The sequence below is a fragment of the Gouania willdenowi genome, chromosome 20 (assembly GCF_900634775.1).
Source record: "Gouania willdenowi chromosome 20, fGouWil2.1, whole genome shotgun sequence".
Lineage (NCBI taxonomy): Eukaryota > Metazoa > Chordata > Actinopteri > Blenniiformes > Gobiesocidae > Gouania > Gouania willdenowi.
In genome coordinates, this window is record NC_041063.1 from 6488899 (window position 1) to 6508541 (window position 19643).

Here is a 19643-nt window from a genome sequence, read left to right on the forward strand (position 1 = left end):
ATGTTTTAGTTGGCAGATCAAATCCACAGCAAATAAGACAAAATCGTCCAATCAGCCGCGTTGGGAAGGTGTAAAACACGTGTAACTGTCTTTTTCAGTGCGTTAAAGCTGCTGGAGACGATACTTTATGATGTATTAGATAAAAACAAAGTGTAGGACTGATGGATCAATAAATCAAAGATGTGAAACGTTGAAATGGCTGTTTAAGCTCCACTGTTATTGACATTGACAAAGTTTTGAGCATTGCATTGTGGGATGTGGAGTCCCATAGACATGGTGACGCTGCTCTTGTTGTTATGCTGCAAAGAAGTGGAACAAACTGTAAAAAGTTAACATTTTTAAATCCTTTTCCTCTACTGCATATAACAGACAATTTTATTGTTGATTTCATGCTTTTACTGCTGATTTTAAATGTTTTTACTGCTGATTTTAAATGTTGTTATTGATTTTTAAACTGTTAAATGTTTTCTGTTGCACTTTTTAATCATGTAAAGCACTGAATTGCTATATATACAAATAAATTTGCCTTCAGCAACATTCAAATTCATTGTAAATGACGTGACATCAAATGACCTTCCAATTCCAGCAACTCAATCGTGTAATCCGAGCGGATGGAAGTCGCTTTACCAAGTTGAGAACGTTAAACTTTTCAAGCGACTTTGAGAAACGCTGTGTTGCGACATCCAATCGGCAACGAGTTTCTCCCTCTTTCCACTCTCCTAGATGAAGCAAGCAAAAATGTGACTCATCACGGGTGTTTTAAGAAGGGCGGCAACTAACGACTATTTTAAAAATCGCCTAGTCATCGCTTATTGAAACAAATAATTGGATGATAAATCGTAAGTTGCTACAATCTTTTAAATTTGGCTTGGGACAGGTAAGCTTTTTTTTTTTAATTGTGTCAGACTCGAGGGTGAAACACAAAATCCCAATAATTTCTGGTATTTATTACGGTAACAATAAAAATTACGTTAGATAAAAACAATAAATATATAAATAAAACAATTCCCAACTTAAAGTGGAAACAGATTCTTTACAAACACAAATTAAATTGAATACATAATCACTAGAATATGCAATCAGCAATAGCATTTACACATTAAAAACTCAGAGGTCAAGAGCTGTTATTTTATGCAATATATTCACTCCATTAGTGTTATTATATGCAATTAATTCATTTCCCAATTTATAATGACATTTTATTTAAAAAAATAACTCCAATAGTGTTTTTACTCTTTAATATAAACTTTTTTATGAAGTTGTTACCTTTAGCTAATAGCCCAGTCTGTGTTTTAGTGGGTTAGCTTTAGTCCAGAACCAGTTCATAATCAATGCTGTAGGGTTATCTCTATCAACGTGTTTGTGGGCACTTATGGTGGATCTAACGGAGGATCTTAGTTTGGTTCACTTTGTTGGGTGTCTGGTATGGTAGCGGCCGCTTTACATTGACGACGAGCAGCAGTGCGTGTGCGTGTGTGTGTGTGTGTGTGTGTGAGAGAGCTCCCGGTAACATCGCTCCAGAGGATAATAAGTTGTTGACAAAAAAATTGGAGGCCATTTTGGCCCGTGGAACAAAGTTTTTAAGGCCATTCTTGGCTAAATTGAGGGCGGAACGTGCATATAGCTCTGATCAAAGATGTGTAGACGGTGAGATGAGCCTCTCCTCATGAAAAACAATGTTCAGCTCCGTCCACAGCTTGAAAAAGACGTCGATGACGTAACCGAGAATTGTCGACTATTGAATTTGTTGGATGTTATTTTGTTATCAATTTTAATCGTTGCACCTAGGGCTGGGATAAACGATTATTTTTTAAACAATTAATCTCGGGATTATTTTTTCGATGCATCGATTAATCTAACAATTAATTTTTCCAGTTTGATTTGACTCGATTGGATTATCAATTATCTCCCGATTAATTGACTGAAAGTAATTAATACATGTTGATTTACATATCTATAATGGAAAAAAAAACATGTTTATTGTTCAACTCAAAATTCCAAAATAAAGTTTAAGTAAGAACATAAAAGTACAAAATAATGCATTCAGAGTCAGAAAGTGCTTTTCCAAAAAGTAAACTTTTCTTTTTACCTTAAAAAGTGTGCATACGTGTGCTTATCTGCTGCTGGTGATGTCACAACGGGTGTTACCTCCTTGTCCCGTCAACGCGTTGCCGTTCGGTCACACTCGGGATAAAGGACGAGGGTTACGGGGAACAGTTATCTTCGACGAACGAGTGCGTGTCTTCACCGCCTTGCTCTTTTCAAACTCGGAGGAGCCACTCGCGTTAGTTATTCTCCGGTGCTGTCATCTTTGTTTTGGTCGGACGACGCATCAACGCACCTATTTTGCGTCGACGTCATCGATTAATGTCGAGGCCTTGTCCCGGCCCTAGTTGCACCCTTAGTTTTAAGGAACTATTGGCACTGAAGTCGCGTTTGGTGTGAACTCACTTTTACAGTGATTTCCTGTGTTTGCCCCAAAAACTCTGCCAAAATGACTTTCCGACACATTACTGGTGTTTTCAATGAAAGCTGAGGCAAAACAATGTCAGATGTTTGATTTGGGGTTTATACGGAAAAATCGAAATCCATCCAAAATATAACGTTTGGAACAAACGAGAACAAAAATAGAGTCGAGCCAATCAGAGAGAGCAAACCTCTGCAAAGTTTAGAGATGCAAAGTCACGAGCAAGTGGTGCTGTAGAAAGAGCTAAACAAACATTCACATTATGCTCCATAACTAGCTCCAGATCATCTCCAAAATGGAACTTGTTCTTCCTTTTGACATCATCTATCAGCCAGTGTCATTTTCCTCAATATGACGATGACGAAATAATTTTGTTGACGACCCTAAAGTGACGAGCTAAACGTGCCTCTTTATGACTAAAACATGATGATACATGGTGGCGTTAAAAATGCAAAAAATTTCCTCCTATTGTGAATGTTTATGTCTTTCAGAAGTAAAAAAAAAATATCAACAATGCCTTGTTTGGTCACGCCCACCACAGCAGTCACTAGTGAAGCATAAACGTGATTGAGTTTATTAAATCATTAATGGAGCCTGGTAGAGCCTCACCAAAGTGGTCTGATGGCAGTCAAATGACAAAGGGCTCTATTCTCCCATGTAAGTCCTTTTCCTCTCACACGCTTCTAACCCTGGAATAAGTGCAGCGCCCCGATAAGGTGAAACATTATATTGCACTAGAAATATGGACTTAGTTACATTTGAAGCCACATGGACTCGTGCGTCGTGCAGCAGCAGCTGAGTGATCACAGCTGCTGCTGCACGATTAATTAAAACTCTGACAAACACAGACTTGTGTCCACGTTGGTCACAGTGATTCAACTATTTTCATACTATGTCCAACGTAAAGTCACAGTTTGATCCACTACAGAGTGAAACAAGCTGTCATATGCAGATGAGGATGGACCACAAACTGTTCACACACATATTTTAATGAGGTTCAGCTCAGATCGCTTTAAACTATTTATATTTAAAACTGTGTATTATGGAAGTTAATAGTTCTGTTTCACTGTAAACATCCCTTTGTATTAAAGCAGGACGCTCTGCGGCCGCGTTATTTCCTCATATCTACAGCATCTAACTCAGTCACGCTTTACAGCCATGATAATGATGATCAAGAGAGATTTTAACTGTGACTCAGTCACACTGCAATAATCTGATCAATGATCTGATCAAATCAACCTGTTACATTGTTTATCAATGAAGGCGTTTCAAATTACAAGTGAACTTTATAATTTTCATGGATTTCAATGACATTTACAAGCGTTGGGAAAACTCCATGTTCCGTGATTTCTAGACAGCCCAAAAAAATGACATCACCGCCCCCTTTACTTCAACCCGCCTTCATTCACACATACGCACTTTTCGGCTCCTTACGCGCAGTGGGCGTGTCAGCAGCCTGGACCGGAGAATACGCATAGGAGAGAAGTACGTAACTGCAAGCGCGCAAAAAAGCGCTCAAATCCAGAAGGGAGAATAAAGCCCTAAATAATCCATGTTTGAACTGTTCCTGCTCAGCTTGTGAAACAGCACAGGCAATTTGATTCTTCAGGGCTAAAGTTATTCACTTCAGGGTTAACCACCTTCACTTTATGAGCAGTATTGGAAAGCAGCACACAGGTCTGTTTGAGAAATGCTGCAGCCTTTATTACAGCTAAACTTAACCAAATATTTTCCACTCTTATAACTATGGATAAACTTTCAATACAACTTGTCAACCTTGCTTCAAATTTCAAACATTAATTGATCAAAATTAATGTAAAAACTACACAAAAAGAATTTTACAACTCAAATTAGACGAAAACCTTTAAGTTTTCAGTGACTAATACTAATCACATTTTGAAATAACTAAAACGTGACTAAAACTAAGATGGCTGCCAAAAACAACACTGCTATCAGCTCACTAAAAATAATTTAAATATGTTCATAACTTCCTAAAATGTCCTGCTCACAAACATCCACATTAACATACGGATGGAGGAGGTAATGAAGTAAAAACACTTTCTATGCATCCGTCTACTGGACTCCACATCCCACAATGCATTGCACCAAAACTTTCAATGTCAATAAGAGAGAGTTTACAGTGCAGTGGAGATCAAAACAAAACTTTTGAGAAGCTAATAATCTCTGATTTATTGATCTATGAGACCTACACTGAGTTTATTATCGTCTCCAGCAGCTTCAACAAGTCGTGACCATCGTGCCTGAGAACCCAGAGCTGCACATTAGAAAGTCAAAGTTCACTGCTCATAATCAGAGGTCCTTATCACAAATGCTTTGGTCGCTGATGGAAAAGTGTTCTTTTGATTAAGAGTCATCATCAGTCTTTAGGACGTGAAAGAGGGTGACGTTAAATATTACCTGGTGTCCGTTATTCCAGGCGTAGAGCGCTCGCTCCCTCGCGTTTGTACTCCAGCATGGAGATGTGGAAGTACTGGTTGTGAAAGGGAATGTCAAGTACTCGTAGGTGGAGTCTTGGTGGAGTAGGCGTAGTAAACCTTGGCCCCCGACAGGTGTGAGTTGGTGATGTAGAGCGTTCCACAGATCATAAACGTCTCGCCTGCGTTCCTCTTGGAGTACTCCGTGGTCCAGGTCTGCAGCACCTGGAGGGTGTCGGGGTCAATCCGGGGAGATGACCACGTTCCCGGCGTTCTGATTGGTGGCATAGACGACCCACATTCCCAGTTCGTCGGCCATGACGTCGATGTCGGAGAACCCGCCCCACGTGTACGGGTACATGTTGTGGAACCCGGCGAACTCCAGCGCCCTCTGGGCCAGAACGCTGCCCGTCTCAAAGCTATACTTCACGATGATGTTGCTCTGGTACTTGTTGTAATAAAGGGATCCATTGTAGACGATGTGATTGGTTCCTTCCCATTTAAAGGGGAGGCTATAGGTTCGAGAAACCACTCCTGCTACAAAGTCGTCCATGGTTTTGAACTCTCGGACGATCTTGCTGTTGGTTGTAACTGTCCATGTACCAAACCTGACACAAAGAAAACAAGACAGTCAACCATGAGAACCAGATTGGTTCTCATTATAACTCACAACCTTTTCCTAAATGTCCTAAATCTAAGAACTTAGATGTATACATAAAAAAATACTATCACATCAAATTATAAAATTACTAACTATCTTAAACGGTTTCTAAGAAAAGTTGTCCCCTTTAAAGAAACCTCGAACATAGAAAAGAAAAACGGAATAACTCCGGAAAACATAATTGCATGCTTCTCATTTTCAAACTCCATCAAGGTATTGATACCCTGAAGACACACACCGAATTTGGTTATCCTATTTTTAAACGGTTTGTGAGAAAAGAGTGCCCTTTAACTCGGACGGATGGGCATAAGCCTCAAAACCTAAATCCCCTTCCACTTTGTGGCAGGGGATAATAGTTATCCATAGTGTTTCTCAAATGGGGGTACGTGTACCCTAAGGGTACGCAATGAGAGAGAGAGAAAAAAAAAAATTAACAAAGGTTACCCCCAGGTATAGTTTGTCAAAAATGACAACTATAGTGTTAAATCTATTCAAGGAGCCACAAAAGTGTTTTCAGCCTTGGGGTCGACACCATGTGGGGTCGCCTATAACTTCTGAAAAATTAAAACAGATTTTTGAAATGTTTAAGTTATTATTGGATTTGATTTCTTTATTTATCTCAAACATAACAAAACAATATAAAGCAATCATTTGCTCACTTAAAAAGAGCCCCAGCAATGTTTGAGAAGGGGCAGAAGTCTAGTCCCGCCCCTATTTCCAAGCTATTTCCACAAATAACAAAATAACTGACATTTGAGCAAATGCATACATATATATATAAATACACACATATGAACAAACAAGCATTCATAGGCCTACCTATACTTACATATCAACAACATCCACCTCCCCATAGATTCTAGTCCTTGTACAGATCTAATAATTAATGTTGTTACAACTTTTAAGTTTAATATTAAGACTGCTCCAAAGGGATAAATCCCCACAAACTAAGATGCACATGCTTTTCAAAGTTGTCTGTAATTTTTCTCTTTCTAAAGTTCAATTCCCCCGCAAATCATACAACCCTTATTGTCTACTTAAAAAAATGTGTAATTCATTTTTGGCAGTGTTCTGTATTTAGCTTTATTCATAATTTGAGATGTTTTAAACTTAATCAAATCCATAAACTTAATTTCTTTAGACTTTAGAAAAAGGGGGTTCGTATGGTCCAGATATTATAATTAAAACAATCGTAAACAACTGTATTTCTATACGTTAAGGTTTTGTTTATCCAGACCAGGTTTTTCACGATATTCTTTTTTTTTATCTCCTGACAATAAAAACCTTGTCTGTACAAACAAAAAATCAACTTAACTTAAATATTATTTAAAAAGACAAAATTGATCTCGCTGGAATTATTACATGGAAGTCAAGTGTAACTTCAAAGGAACAATCAAAGGCGATCAGTAACACTACGCTGAGGAAGACTGGCAGTTGACAGTCGAAACATGTCAGGAGATTAAAAAAAAAAGGTTTGGAACCACTGCACTAAATACTGTTTCTTTTTACTTTTCTTTAAAATGTGTGTTATCACTCATTTATTCTATCATTATGATCTATAGTTGTTTTTAAATAGTTTTCTAAGCAAAACGCAGTCGGACAAAGGGGGGATTACAGCCAAAAAGGTTTGAGAACCAGTTGTTTATCACACCTACACATCACCGTGGGTTCAGAACTCACCCTATTGTTTCTGTTGGATGAAACTGGATCAGTCATCCAGGCCCCGAACCGGGTTCCAGACGTCTTTATGGTCACAGGTCCAGTGATTTTCATTAATTTCCCACATGCTGTGAATGAAGAAATGAAGCAAAGAGATGTGCTGTGCAGGTTTTTCTCAAGCCAATTTCATGCTAAGCTAGCACTGTATTCAACTCCAATGATAATTACTGTATAGCTGCTGCGGAGGAATGGTCGGGGCCAGGCATATTAAAGCATTTAAAGGCAAGCAAACGGCGGCTAAAAATTTAATTATCGAGAAAAAAAATATAAAAATCTAAAACATTGCATGGACACAGCATGGAGGTGTAATTTGTTTTAACAATGATTTATTGGCTCCATAAGTGAAAAACCGATGTTTAAAAATGACATTTTTTGGCATTGATTCCAATTGTTAGAATGAGTTTGAAATTCAGTTTTTTAGAAAAAAATTCCGATATTTTACAAACATCATCTACAAACACTCGTGTCACTTTTGTTAATTAACATTGAAAATGCAGGTATGTTTACATTACCGTTTACAGCACGTGTCAAACTCAAGGCCCGGGGTCCAAATTTGGTCGTTTAGATCAGGGGTTCTCAACTGGTCTTACCCTGTTTTTTTTGTTTTTTTCATAATTCAACCAATGAAATTTAGTTTTTCAAAAATAGCCGTTACAAACACACATATGAAATCTTTTTTTTAAGATAAATCTATACATTTTCCAGTGCAACATGCATTTCACAGTATGCCTGTCAAAAGACAAGTTTCTTTCAAAATAAAAGACAAGTTCAACATGAGACAAAGTATATATTTTGACCAGCTGTCCATGACCCACTTTTAAGTCCTGACCCATCAATTGAGAATCACTAGTTTAGTGCAGCAAATTTGGCACGCTTGAGAAAGTGAAAAAAAAAAAAAAAAATCATTGAAAAAAACATGAAATTCAGGTGTAGATTTCTCATCTCCTCCAAATACAAAAAAATCTATTAAAATCCACAATATTTGCAGAGCTCCGTTTTCCAGTTCATATATCACATGACGGCATTTTAATTTCTAATCTGAAATTGTTGAAAGAACTTTCAATTTTTCCAAAATTTGGCAAATCTTCCTCAAATCATTCCACAAAATGTCCTTAAATTCCCAAAATCTGGGACATTTCAGTGAAGATTCTACAAGGACTGATATACTCACATACTTTATCATTTATATATAATTTATACATGAGGTGCAAACCAGGGAACATTTATGTTGAATTTTCTGTTTTCTCCCCTAAAAGCTGTAGCCCACTTAAGCCCACGCTGCTTTCTATTTGGCCCCTGAGTTTGACACCCCTGGTTTACAGCAAATCATTTTGATGCACTGTAGGTTTATTTTTAATAAATCCTTAATGTGTGGATGGTTTGTGTGGGACAGTCTGAACATGAGCTGTAACAAGTTTGGTGTCAAATGAGCAAAAAATATTGGCAGATATATGTTTAATATGTTTTACAGTTTTTGAAAAAAATGAGTGATGGAATTCATAATTTACAAAATGTTTAAATGTACTAAAGTTTCTTCTGTGCTGGGGCTGCATTTTAGTGAACGTTGCTAATCTGTAGCACATATGGTTGATTTATTGGGAATTAATTATTCATTTAATTATTTTTACTTTACAGGCTTTCTGTAGCGCCACCTTTAGGACGATTGGCCAGTTTTTACCTGTTTTGTTTTTTTGTGCTAAATTTGGTGATTTTTTTTGCGCATGTGAAGTAAGATTCCCGAAAATAAAGAAGAAAAAGAAGAAAAAAAGAAAAAAGAAAAAGAAAAAAAGAAAAAGAAAAGAGAAAAAGATGAAAAAGAAAAAAAGAAAGAGAAAAAAGAAAAAAAAAGAAAAAAAGAAGAAAAAAAGAGAAGAGTAGTTAGTAGTTAGATTAATATGTGCAAAGCTAAATAAACTAACAAGATGACAATAATAAGATAAGATAGTAATAATAATAATAATAATAATAATAATAATAATAATAAGATAATAGTGCAGTAGTGCAGTGAGAAGAAGAAGAAGAAGATGCAGGATAACAATAGGTTGTCCAGCTTCCAATAACCCATACAGCCCATGGGTCATATTTGAGAATGGAAAATACTCCCTCCTCTTTAATAAACATCCTCAATGACAAGCTAATTATAGCTAAGCTACACCACAGGTGGTTTAATAAAATTAGCAACGTACTGTACTGTCAGTGACCAGCTCAGTAATTAATACCCTAACGAGTCCCTCAGAGAGCCGCTGTGCTGAAAGGACGCTACCAGCAAACCTTCTTTTTATCCCATACGGAGGCAATTAGCACCAGCAGATTACTCTCACAGCCTTTACAATATTTGTGAACGCTTTTCTGCTAAAAGCCGTCAATAAACCAAACGCTCCACAGGAACAGAAAAAAACAAAACAGAAACACATTTGCTTTTATGTTACGCTGGGATAAAACCAAAGGCCATTATATATGATTTGTAAAAGAACAAATAGAGGCGTGGGTTGTAATGGCAACACAAGCAGGGGCGAGGTTATAAAAGTAAACTAAAAAGCAGATTCAGAGTGAATAAAATACACTTTTTGTTTTCTCATAAGCATATTATCATAGGCTTTCTCCTGTATACGTTTGATTTACAGAAATATTAACATAGAATAGCTTCAGGATATTAAATAGACAACTGAAGTGTAGAGTTGTACACAGAGCAAACAAACCCTACTTCAACATGTGCCCTTTCACAATAAAAGTCCCCCAGGTATAGGCTTTGTTTTTCCATTTGATCAGTATCTACTAACTCAGGGGTTCTCAACCTTAGGGTCGTGAGACACTGGGAGGGGGTTGCCAGATGCCTTCAAGAAACTAAGAATATTTTCTTTGGAGCCCATTTTTGTTTTTTTTTTTTTTACATTTTTCTGCAGCTACACCAAACTTTCCATATTTTAACCTATTTTCATCACTTTTTCTTGCCATATTTTTGCTTCTTTTAATGCATTTTTGCTACATTACTCCCATTTCTGACACTTCATCAAATTTTAATGCCTTTTCTGCACATTTTTCCACTTTCAAGACATGTTCAGCACTTATAAACCCTTTCCACCACTTTTCCACCTAATGTCACATATGTTAACCCATTATTGTCACTAATAACCTCTTTTCACCATATTTCATGCTTATTTTTTCCAATTTAACAACATTCACCATTTGCCATGCCCATTATTTGCTAGTTAATTGTTCCTACTTTTTTAAATTATATTAACCCAGGGGTTACTAACCTTTCTGAAACTGTGAGCTACTTCATACTGTATGTACTGTATAGTCCAAAGGGCTACCATTTAACATTTAGATTTAGATTTAATATCTAAAATTTATATTTAGCATTTGCATTTAAAATTTGGATTGAGATTTATCATTCAGAGTTAACATTTAGATTTAAGATCTAACATATAGATTTAATATTTAACATTTAGATTTAACAAATATCCAAAGTTTCACAAATATTGCTGTAAATCTGGTCAAAAGTAGCATTAAAAAAATTTTTGTTGCTAAATGTTGCAAAAAAGTTGCTGTTTATTTTAGCATGTGCAACTTTACAATCGGCGCCCCATAAGTAAATCAAATTTTAGATGGAGCTCATTGGTGACTAGAGCTCCTGAGGGCACCTCACGTGGTCCATGCGGGCTACCTGGTGCCCACGGACACATGTCGATGACCACTGTATTAACCCAAGCCCCCCTCCATCCATTTCTGCCAAAATGGACATTTTGAACCCATTTTATTACCTTTTCTGTCCGATTTTGCCCACTCTTATTTGCAACTTTTAACAAATTTTGGTGGTTTTTAAAATCCCTTTCACCACATTTTCCATTAATTTTTGGTCACTTTTAACCCATTTTATTTCGGATTAAAACAAGGATTTCCGTCTCAAAGATTACCAGATACCAGGGGTTGGCAATTCCAGTTCTCCAGGGCCAGATTCCTGAGACTTTTAGATGTGTCCCTGCTCCAACACACCTGGTTGAAACCAATGTGTTCATCAAGCTCTGCAGAAGCAGATAACGAAACTTTCATTCAATTCAGGTGTGTTGGAGCAGGAACACATGAGTTTCCCACCCCTGGTAAATACTATTAATAGTAAATGTTCCTGGATAACAGTGGATATTATTCAGATGAATAAATAAATGTGGTTATCACAGATTAATAAACAACAGACCATCATTTTGCTGACTTTATGGATGGACCCTAAACATCTCTCCCCTTTATAGATGACCCTGTCTCCATATGACTGTTCTTCAATGTTCATGTCTGTGTTCAACCACCTTCAGCTACAGTGGGGGTCCCCGCTCTCTGGAACCTTTATTTTGGGGGTCGCAGGCTGAAAATGTTTAGAACTCCTGTATTTAATAATGTGAGAACAGAAACAGGTCAAAAATTATTCTCTAATAAATTTATTTTAAGCTCATGGATCAAATCTGTTGTTTTTACATAAATCCACAGCTCAGGTTACTGAATCATTATGTACAACACATCGTTAACTGCGTGGAGGTTAATTTGCCTTTTGATCAAAAGATAATTTCATATTTATGCTATAAATGTCTTTATCCTTGTCCATGTTGCCCTGCTGTGATGTGATATTCAGTATTCTCAATCGTTTACCTAAAGCTGCAAGAGATGATCATTTTTAATTAGATAAAGACAGTGTAGGACTCATGAATCAATAAATCGAAGATCATTTGCACAAAAACAAAAGATAGAAAAGGTTGAAATTGTTGCTCAAAAGTTTGTTCTGACCTCCACTGTAAGCTGTTTCAGCACCATGGACAGTGACTGATTTACAGTTAAAGAACACAAAGACTCAAGCTAATGGTCCACCTCATAAAATTACTGCTTGAAAGTTTGTTTGATCTCCACTCTTAATGACATTGTTGGTAGTTTGGTGCATTGCATTGTGGGATATGGAGTTGTATAGACGGATGCAGAAAAGGGTTTTTTCTTCATTATTACTGTGATTTCTTGTGTTTCTTCTCCAGAAAAGGAGGGCAGTGATTGGCGTGACTCCATTTTTGTTCTGGTTTGTTCCCAGTGACATCACCTGACTCCACCACACACACTATGTTGGTTTGATTCAGATCTTTCAGTGTAAATCTCAAGGCTAGGCAGGGCAAATTTATTTGTATAGCGCATTTCATACACAAGGCAACTCAATGTGCTTTACATGATAAAACATTCAATTGTTTAAAATCAATAAGAAGATTTAAAATAATCAATAAATCAATTAAAATCATCAACAAATGCATTACATCAACAACATGACCAAAAATCTCTCTCTCAGTCATATGCAGTAGAGAAAAAAAGTGCCTTTAACTTAATTTAAAAATGTTCACATTAGATGCTGACTTCAGCTCTGCTGAGAGTTTGTTCCACTTCTTTGCAGCATAACAACTAAAAGCAGCATCACCATGTTTACTGTGAACTCTGGGCTCCACTATCTGACCTGTGTCCATAGATCTGAGAGACCTGCTGGGTTCATACCTGACTAACATGTCACTGATGTATTCTGGACCAAACCCATTCACAGATTTATAACCAGCAGCAGAACTTTAAAGTCTATTCTGAGGCTGACTGGGAGCCAGTGTAAAGACTTTAAAACTGGAGTAATGTGCTCTGACCTTATTGTTCTGGTTAAGACCTGAGCTGCAGCATTCTGAACCACCTGTAGATGTTTGATGAAGACCATTACAATAGTCCAGTCTGCTGGAGATAAAAGCATGGACCAGTTTCTCCTGATCTTTCTGAGTCATTCAACCTTTCACTCTGGAGATGTTCTTTAGGTGGTTGAAGATGTTTTTGTGATAGATTTGATCTGACTGCTGAATGTCAGATCTGAGTCAATCAGAACACCAAGGTTTTTGACTTGGACTTTAGCTTTTAAAGATCGAGACTCAAGATAATTGCTGACAGCAGTCCTCTTTTCCTTGTTACCAAAGACAATCACCTCCATCTTGTCATGGTTTAGTTGAAGGAAGTTTTCACTCATCCAGCAGTTTACTTTTTCTAAACAGTCACACAACACCTCTATGGGACCATAGTCATCTGGGTTCAGTGATTTCGTTGTGTGTCATCTGCGTAGCTCTGATAATCAACCTTACAGTTCTGTAAAATGTGTCCTAAAGGAAGCATATAAAGGCTAAACAAATGGGGTCTAAGAACAGAGCCCTGAGGAACCCCACAGGACATTGGTAATCTGTCAGATTCAAAGTTTCCAATGCTTATAAAATAACTTCGCTCCTCCAAGTAGGACTTAAACCACTGCATTACTTTTCCATTTAGTCCAACCCATGTTTGCAATCTGTGCAACAAAATTGTATTATCTACAGTGTCAAATGCAGCACTTAGATCCAATAGAATGAGAACAGATACTTTTCCAGAATCAGTGTTCAACCTTATGTCATTGATCAACATAAACATCCTCCATCGTTTTGCTACAACTTTTAGTGAAAACACCAGAAATGTGTTGGGAAGTCAGTTTGTCAAAGTTATTTGAGGGAAAACACAAGAAATCCCAGTAAGAACAAAGTAAAAACACTTCTATGCATCCGTCTACAGCACATGTGTCAAACTCAAGGCCCCTGGGCCAAATTCGACTTTTTAGAGCAGGGGTTCGCCCCCCATTTCGGTCATTAAATTGCAACCCACTTTTCTTTTTTTGAGAATTCAACCAACCAAATTTAGTTTTTCAAAAATAGCCGTTACAAACACACATATATAATCTCTACTTTTTCCTGTGCAACATGCATTTCACAGCATGCCTGTCTAAATAAAAGTTCAACGTGATACATTAAGTATTTATTTATTTTTGACCACCTGTCAACTTTTGGGTCCCAACTCACCAGTTGAGAATCGCTGCTTTGGAGCAGAGAAAACATGAATTACTGTGTACATTACCAAATAATACAGTTGTAAAATGTCTAAAATTCACAAATTTAATGAAACTCTACAATATTTCATAGGATATCACTTTTTGTTTATATCACATGAATACAATCAGCTTTAATTGCAAATTGTGGAAAGAACTCTCAAATTTTTCCACAAATCCTGCAATTTCACTAACAATTTGACACATTGTCTCTAAATTACACAAATAATTTTTGAAGTGAATTGAACTGATATTGAAAGACCTTTTCCATCTCCTGTTGTAATAAATGACCGTTGAATCTCCATCAGCTTTAATGAGATTCTTTCCACTTACTCAGTTTACCCATACAGCTGCGCAGCCTGCTGTCCAGTCTAAGAACTCTCTGGTAAAGCTCATCGTAGTCGTAGGCTCCCAGCTCCTCCTGGATTCCCGTCAGCACCGTGGACAGATTCCTGATCTCCTCCTTGAACTGAGAAATGAGCGCCGCGTCCATCTTGTACTGCTCCAGCACCGGGATCAACGGCTTTAGCTCATCCATCTTGTCCTTGAGCTCCTAAATGTGACGGCATCAAAAACAGGATTCAGATTCAGAGAAAGAATGATGGAAAACAGCAACAGCAGCAAAAATGGCTTCAAAACAAACAGTAAAAATATGTAATAGATGTTTGATCCAACTTTATATCTCTAGTGTAGTGTTTCTCAAATGGGGTAATGGCACTGAAGGGGGTAGAGAGAGAGAGAGCGAGAGAGAGAGGAAAATTAACTCACTCACTGCCATTGACGTAAAAATGTTATTTCAAATCCATACGCTCGCTGCCATTGACATAAATTTTACGTCAATTGTGTTTTTCAACGCTGGTTGCTAGGAAACACTCTGGCGGTCCCTCATGGATATCGGGGCTGTAGTGTGATGTAGTGACCAACTGGAGGCATGTAGGTGGCAGCAGCGCACCATGATTATCACCATCGCTGGGGAGGGAAAACCCAGGGACGAGGCAGAAAATGGTGTTACGAGAGAAGATGGTGAAGCTCCCAGCAGTTCACTGCAGCGCACACTCGACCAGAGCATGTGTGGACCTAACTGGACTATTGAGAGTGTTGGAATTGTGAGAGAAAACTATCAACAAACCAGGGCAAGCGGCAACACTCGGCATGTAAGGAAGTAGGAGGAAGTCGCTCCCCCAGTCAAAATACAGTAAGAAATCCATTCAACTCTGACCTAGATAACAAAATAATTATAATGTTGGCATCAAAAGCCCAGACTTAGTGTTGTTTTTGTTGTTTTATAGAACAAAACTAATGTTAGCTTTCTGTCAGAAACTGGCAATTTGTGTAAAACTTGCCTCTATTCAACTGCTGATTACTGAAGAACGAAACAACTTTTTTTTCTGATGAAAGTAGACACTCATTTTTCAGAATCTGGTTTCAGATTGTCAAAGTACAAAATATTCAGTGGGTCTTTAAATAGTCAAAATGCTCTAAAATGGCTGGCAGTGAGGAGGGTAGCTGTTCTGAAAATGGCTGTCAGTTATGAGTTAACAAAAGGAATACAAATATGAGGTTTTATAATATTTATCTTTAGTAAAAAGTGATAATCATACTAAATATTAACAGCAACTCACAAAACAACAGCAAAAACAAACAAAACTAGGCAAGACCTGTATTCACACTTTTAAAATTATAACCTGTTTCTGATATGTAATGCAGGAAAAACAGAAAACTGACCTCGACCTTAAATATTGAAAGGAAATATTGCTCAATGTAGCAGTCCGAGTACTGTATCTCAATGTGTGGTCAAGTTATAGGAAAAAAAGTTTTTTTTTTTTGGTTACGTCATGAACTTTGACCCCACTTGACGCGACCTTGTCCTTGAGGCTCCAAAAAAGGTCGACTGCAGATCCTCAACATTGCCCCTACGAGATGACATATTGCTGCATTAATGACCTAGGAGGAGTTTTTGGACAAAGGAGTTGCAAAAGAAAAATAAGACAACCAACAAAAAATACACAAAATTACACCAAAAACACATTCACAATAAGAGAGAAAAATGCTTATTATTACCAGCAACACACAAAACAACAACAAAGATACACTAAATAAGAGAAAAATACTCAAGATCAATACAAAATACACAAAAATAACAGACAAAAAGGAACAGAACGACATAGGAAACGACAACAAAAACACACACTCATTGTTAGTATTGTGTATTTTGTTGTTTTGTGTAGTGGTTTTGTGTTCTTGTTTTATGTATTTGTGTTTACAATGAATTCTGGACTTTGTACTGTATCTTTATTATTATTTTTTCTGTCTTAGTGTGTCACATGTAAAATGTTAAAAATCATGAAAAAAAAAAACCAAACAAACGCACACTCAGAGAATTTAAATAATACCGTCAACACAAAACAAGGACAAAAACACACAAATTAACAGAAAAATATACTGAATAATAAAAACAGCAGACAAACAACAACAAAAACAATAAATCTGTTCAGGAGGCACTAAATGCTGTTTCATTCCACATTTATTCCATCATTATGCTCTATAGTTGTTTTTTTCACAGAATTCTGAGTAAAATGTTGTAGTTGGACATCGGGGGGGACTTGAGCCAAAAAAAGTTTGAGAACCACTGCTCTAGTGGAATATATAACATGCTGCTTTTATTTTTCCATCTCTCCATCACAGATAGTCCCACACCAGCTGTGCAGTGCGATCCACACAGGACAAGCTACAGCAGCACAAACAAGACGCGCTCAGGACGCTCCGTGTGCTCGTTTCAATAGATCACAAACACAAAGACGTATTATGGAAGCACACGCACAGACTTTTCCTTTGAATATTTCTCTGTCTTTGTCTTTTTCAAAAGATAACAATGCAGGAAAATAACTCATTACTCAGAAGCAGGGTTGGGGGAAATTGTAATTATGATCACATAATTGATCATTAATTACATTTAAGACTTAATTAGTTAAGATGCAGGAGACAACTTTTGACAAAAACATGTTTTAGCGACTTTTTTTGTTTAAAAACGTTCCCATTCATTTAAATTAGTTAAAGTTCTCTTTTCAACTTTTTTCCCCCTCAGCTGTTCAGCCATTCTCCAACCCATTTCAACCATTCAACTTTTAAAATATTCAGCTGTCTGTCGTCTTTCAACTCTTATCTTCAACTTTTCTCTATCTTTAACCGGGTTTCAATAACAGCTCTTTAACTGCGGTGAAAATGCAGCAGCTGCATACTCACTTGCTTTTTCTTCAGGAAATGCTAATATTCAAGTTGTAATTGTAATTTGAAAAAATCTGCTGCTGTTGTTATTGTAATTGAGTTGAGATAATTTACTTTGTAATTATAATTGACATGAAAATTCTATTTAAGAAAACACCTTTCATTTACAATGTAATTAAACGCAAAGCTGTGGAACCATGTTACAGTGCTAACACAAGAGGAAGGATATGTTTTATTAGGGTTATTTATTAAAGGCTCAGTCATTTTGATTATTGTAATTGACCTTTAGTAATTGAGAACATCATTTTAATTTTATTATTATGTTTCTCCTTTTAGGGGAAACAGAACTGTAAATAAATTGTAATTGGACAAAATGCTGGTCACTAATTGTAATTCCGCTGTAATTTAACATGGATAATCAAAGACGTACTGTAATTGACCCCAACCCTGCTGTCTACTATATAATATAAGTATGATTAAGATGATGAGCGTTCTCACTACAGTATACTTCCAAGTTGTATGGGGTTATTTATGAAATGCTCAGTAATAGTGATTAAATGAATGTAATTATAATTGACTTTTAGAACAAATAATAATTGAAAATGGATGATTGAAGACATAATTGTAATTTAAAAATGTAATTGCCCCCAACCCTGCTCAGAGATGATGTGTGTGCAACAAATGCAGGATTCAGTGAAAGTTCTCCGTCTCACCTGGAAGTTTCTGGCCATGATGGACTTCCTGTCATCTTCAATCTGCCTGAACTTGGTTCTCAGGCCCTTCATCTGGTTCTCCATCTTCATCACGTACTGGAAGTCCCTTTGGGTTCTCAGGTTTAACACCTCGATGGACTGAGACATGTTCTGCACCTAAAACACCACACGGCGTAATAAATAGTCTCTGATTCTGGCTTTTAGCAGCATACTGTGATTACCTCAGGAGATAAACGGAGGATCATTTCACTCACTGCTTTCACAGTAAAGGCACTTTGATGGCTTTGCCTTTGTTGGGCTTCGTACTGAAGCACCTGAATGTGTAACGAGCCATTGTAGTGAACCACAGCAGGAAGCTTCAGGGAGCTGCTGCTAAAAGCCCACCATGAAGCATCAAGTATTTGGAAAACCAAAGCTCAAAGGAAAACCAAAGTTTGTTTAAGTCTGTGCATGCGCTGTGCCTGCGCTCCGTGCACCGAGTTGGTAAATGGCCTCCGTCCTCGTTAAAAATGTGTGATATAATATCTTTTACTAGCGCTGGCCAATATATATCAAGATATTTTGGGTTTTCTATTTTGGTGATATAGGAAATTACAATAGCTATATCAATACATTTTTATTTTATAGCTTATTTTGGATCAAATCGCTTGTTTTAGGGGTTGCTACTTTCATTATTTCTCAGAACAGCATGTAAAGCACAGTTAGATGGATTACTGAGTGTGTTCTAACCCAGACCTTCCCCTAAACAAGCCACACTACAGAACTCACTCACACGTGCTGTTCCTCATAGGAGAAAAAGACCAAAGTGATACATACTGTGTAGCTGTTTGTTAATAAATGTTCCAGTCCCGATTGTGTATATTTGTCCTCCTTTTGTGTATGTTGTCCCATGTATTTTTGTTGTTATTTTGTGTAATTTTGGACGTCTTTTCTGAGTTGTATTGTGTATTTTTTGGTATGTACAGTATGTTCTTGGATTTTTGTTCTCCCATTGTGCATTTTTTTCTCTTTTTGTATCCTTTTCTGTATTTTTGTTGTTCTTTGTGTATTCTTTATCGGTTGTATGTTTATGTAGGTTTTTTGTGCATATTTTTTGCCGTTATTTTGTGTATTTACTTTTGGGGGAGCTAGTTGCCCATGTTTGTGATAAACGCAAGTTTTGATTTTTTTTTTTTACCAACGTGACATCATTTTGTTTCAGCAAATTCAACCCTGAATTGTCTTTCTGGTAAAACTTTAGTTGAATTAATAATGTCGAGATTTCATATCCAGCCATTTTGAGAAAAAATATTGAGATAAGACTATGTCATCCCACGATAGAAATGATAAATTCCAATTGATGACGTACTGTTTGTAATTGCGCAACACTTGTGTGTAGTTAAATGAGCACAGTGTCAGAAATACACCAGAGCCACAGGCCATTTGGCCTCAATTTAGCCAAGAATGGCCCTAAAAATGTTGTTCCAGGGGGCAAAATTGTCCTTAAGTTTTTTTGTCAACAACTTATTATTCTCTGGAGCGATGT

General features: G+C 37.0%; 1 protein-coding gene across 1 annotated transcript in view; it reads right to left on the reverse strand.

The window, feature by feature from the left end:
* Positions 1-4619: 4619 nt before the first annotated feature.
* The window catches only part of olfm3a (olfactomedin 3a), a 52503-nt gene continuing 37479 nt past the window's right edge, over positions 4620-19643 (reverse strand). Inside the window, 8 exon segments of the mRNA XM_028435055.1 lie at positions 4620-4930; positions 4932-4992; positions 4994-5151; positions 5153-5488; positions 5490-5510; positions 7244-7350; positions 14514-14733; positions 18119-18274. Of these exon segments, the coding sequence (XP_028290856.1) occupies positions 4832-4930; positions 4932-4992; positions 4994-5151; positions 5153-5488; positions 5490-5510; positions 7244-7350; positions 14514-14733; positions 18119-18274 (1158 nt within the window). The 3' untranslated portion in view covers positions 4620-4831.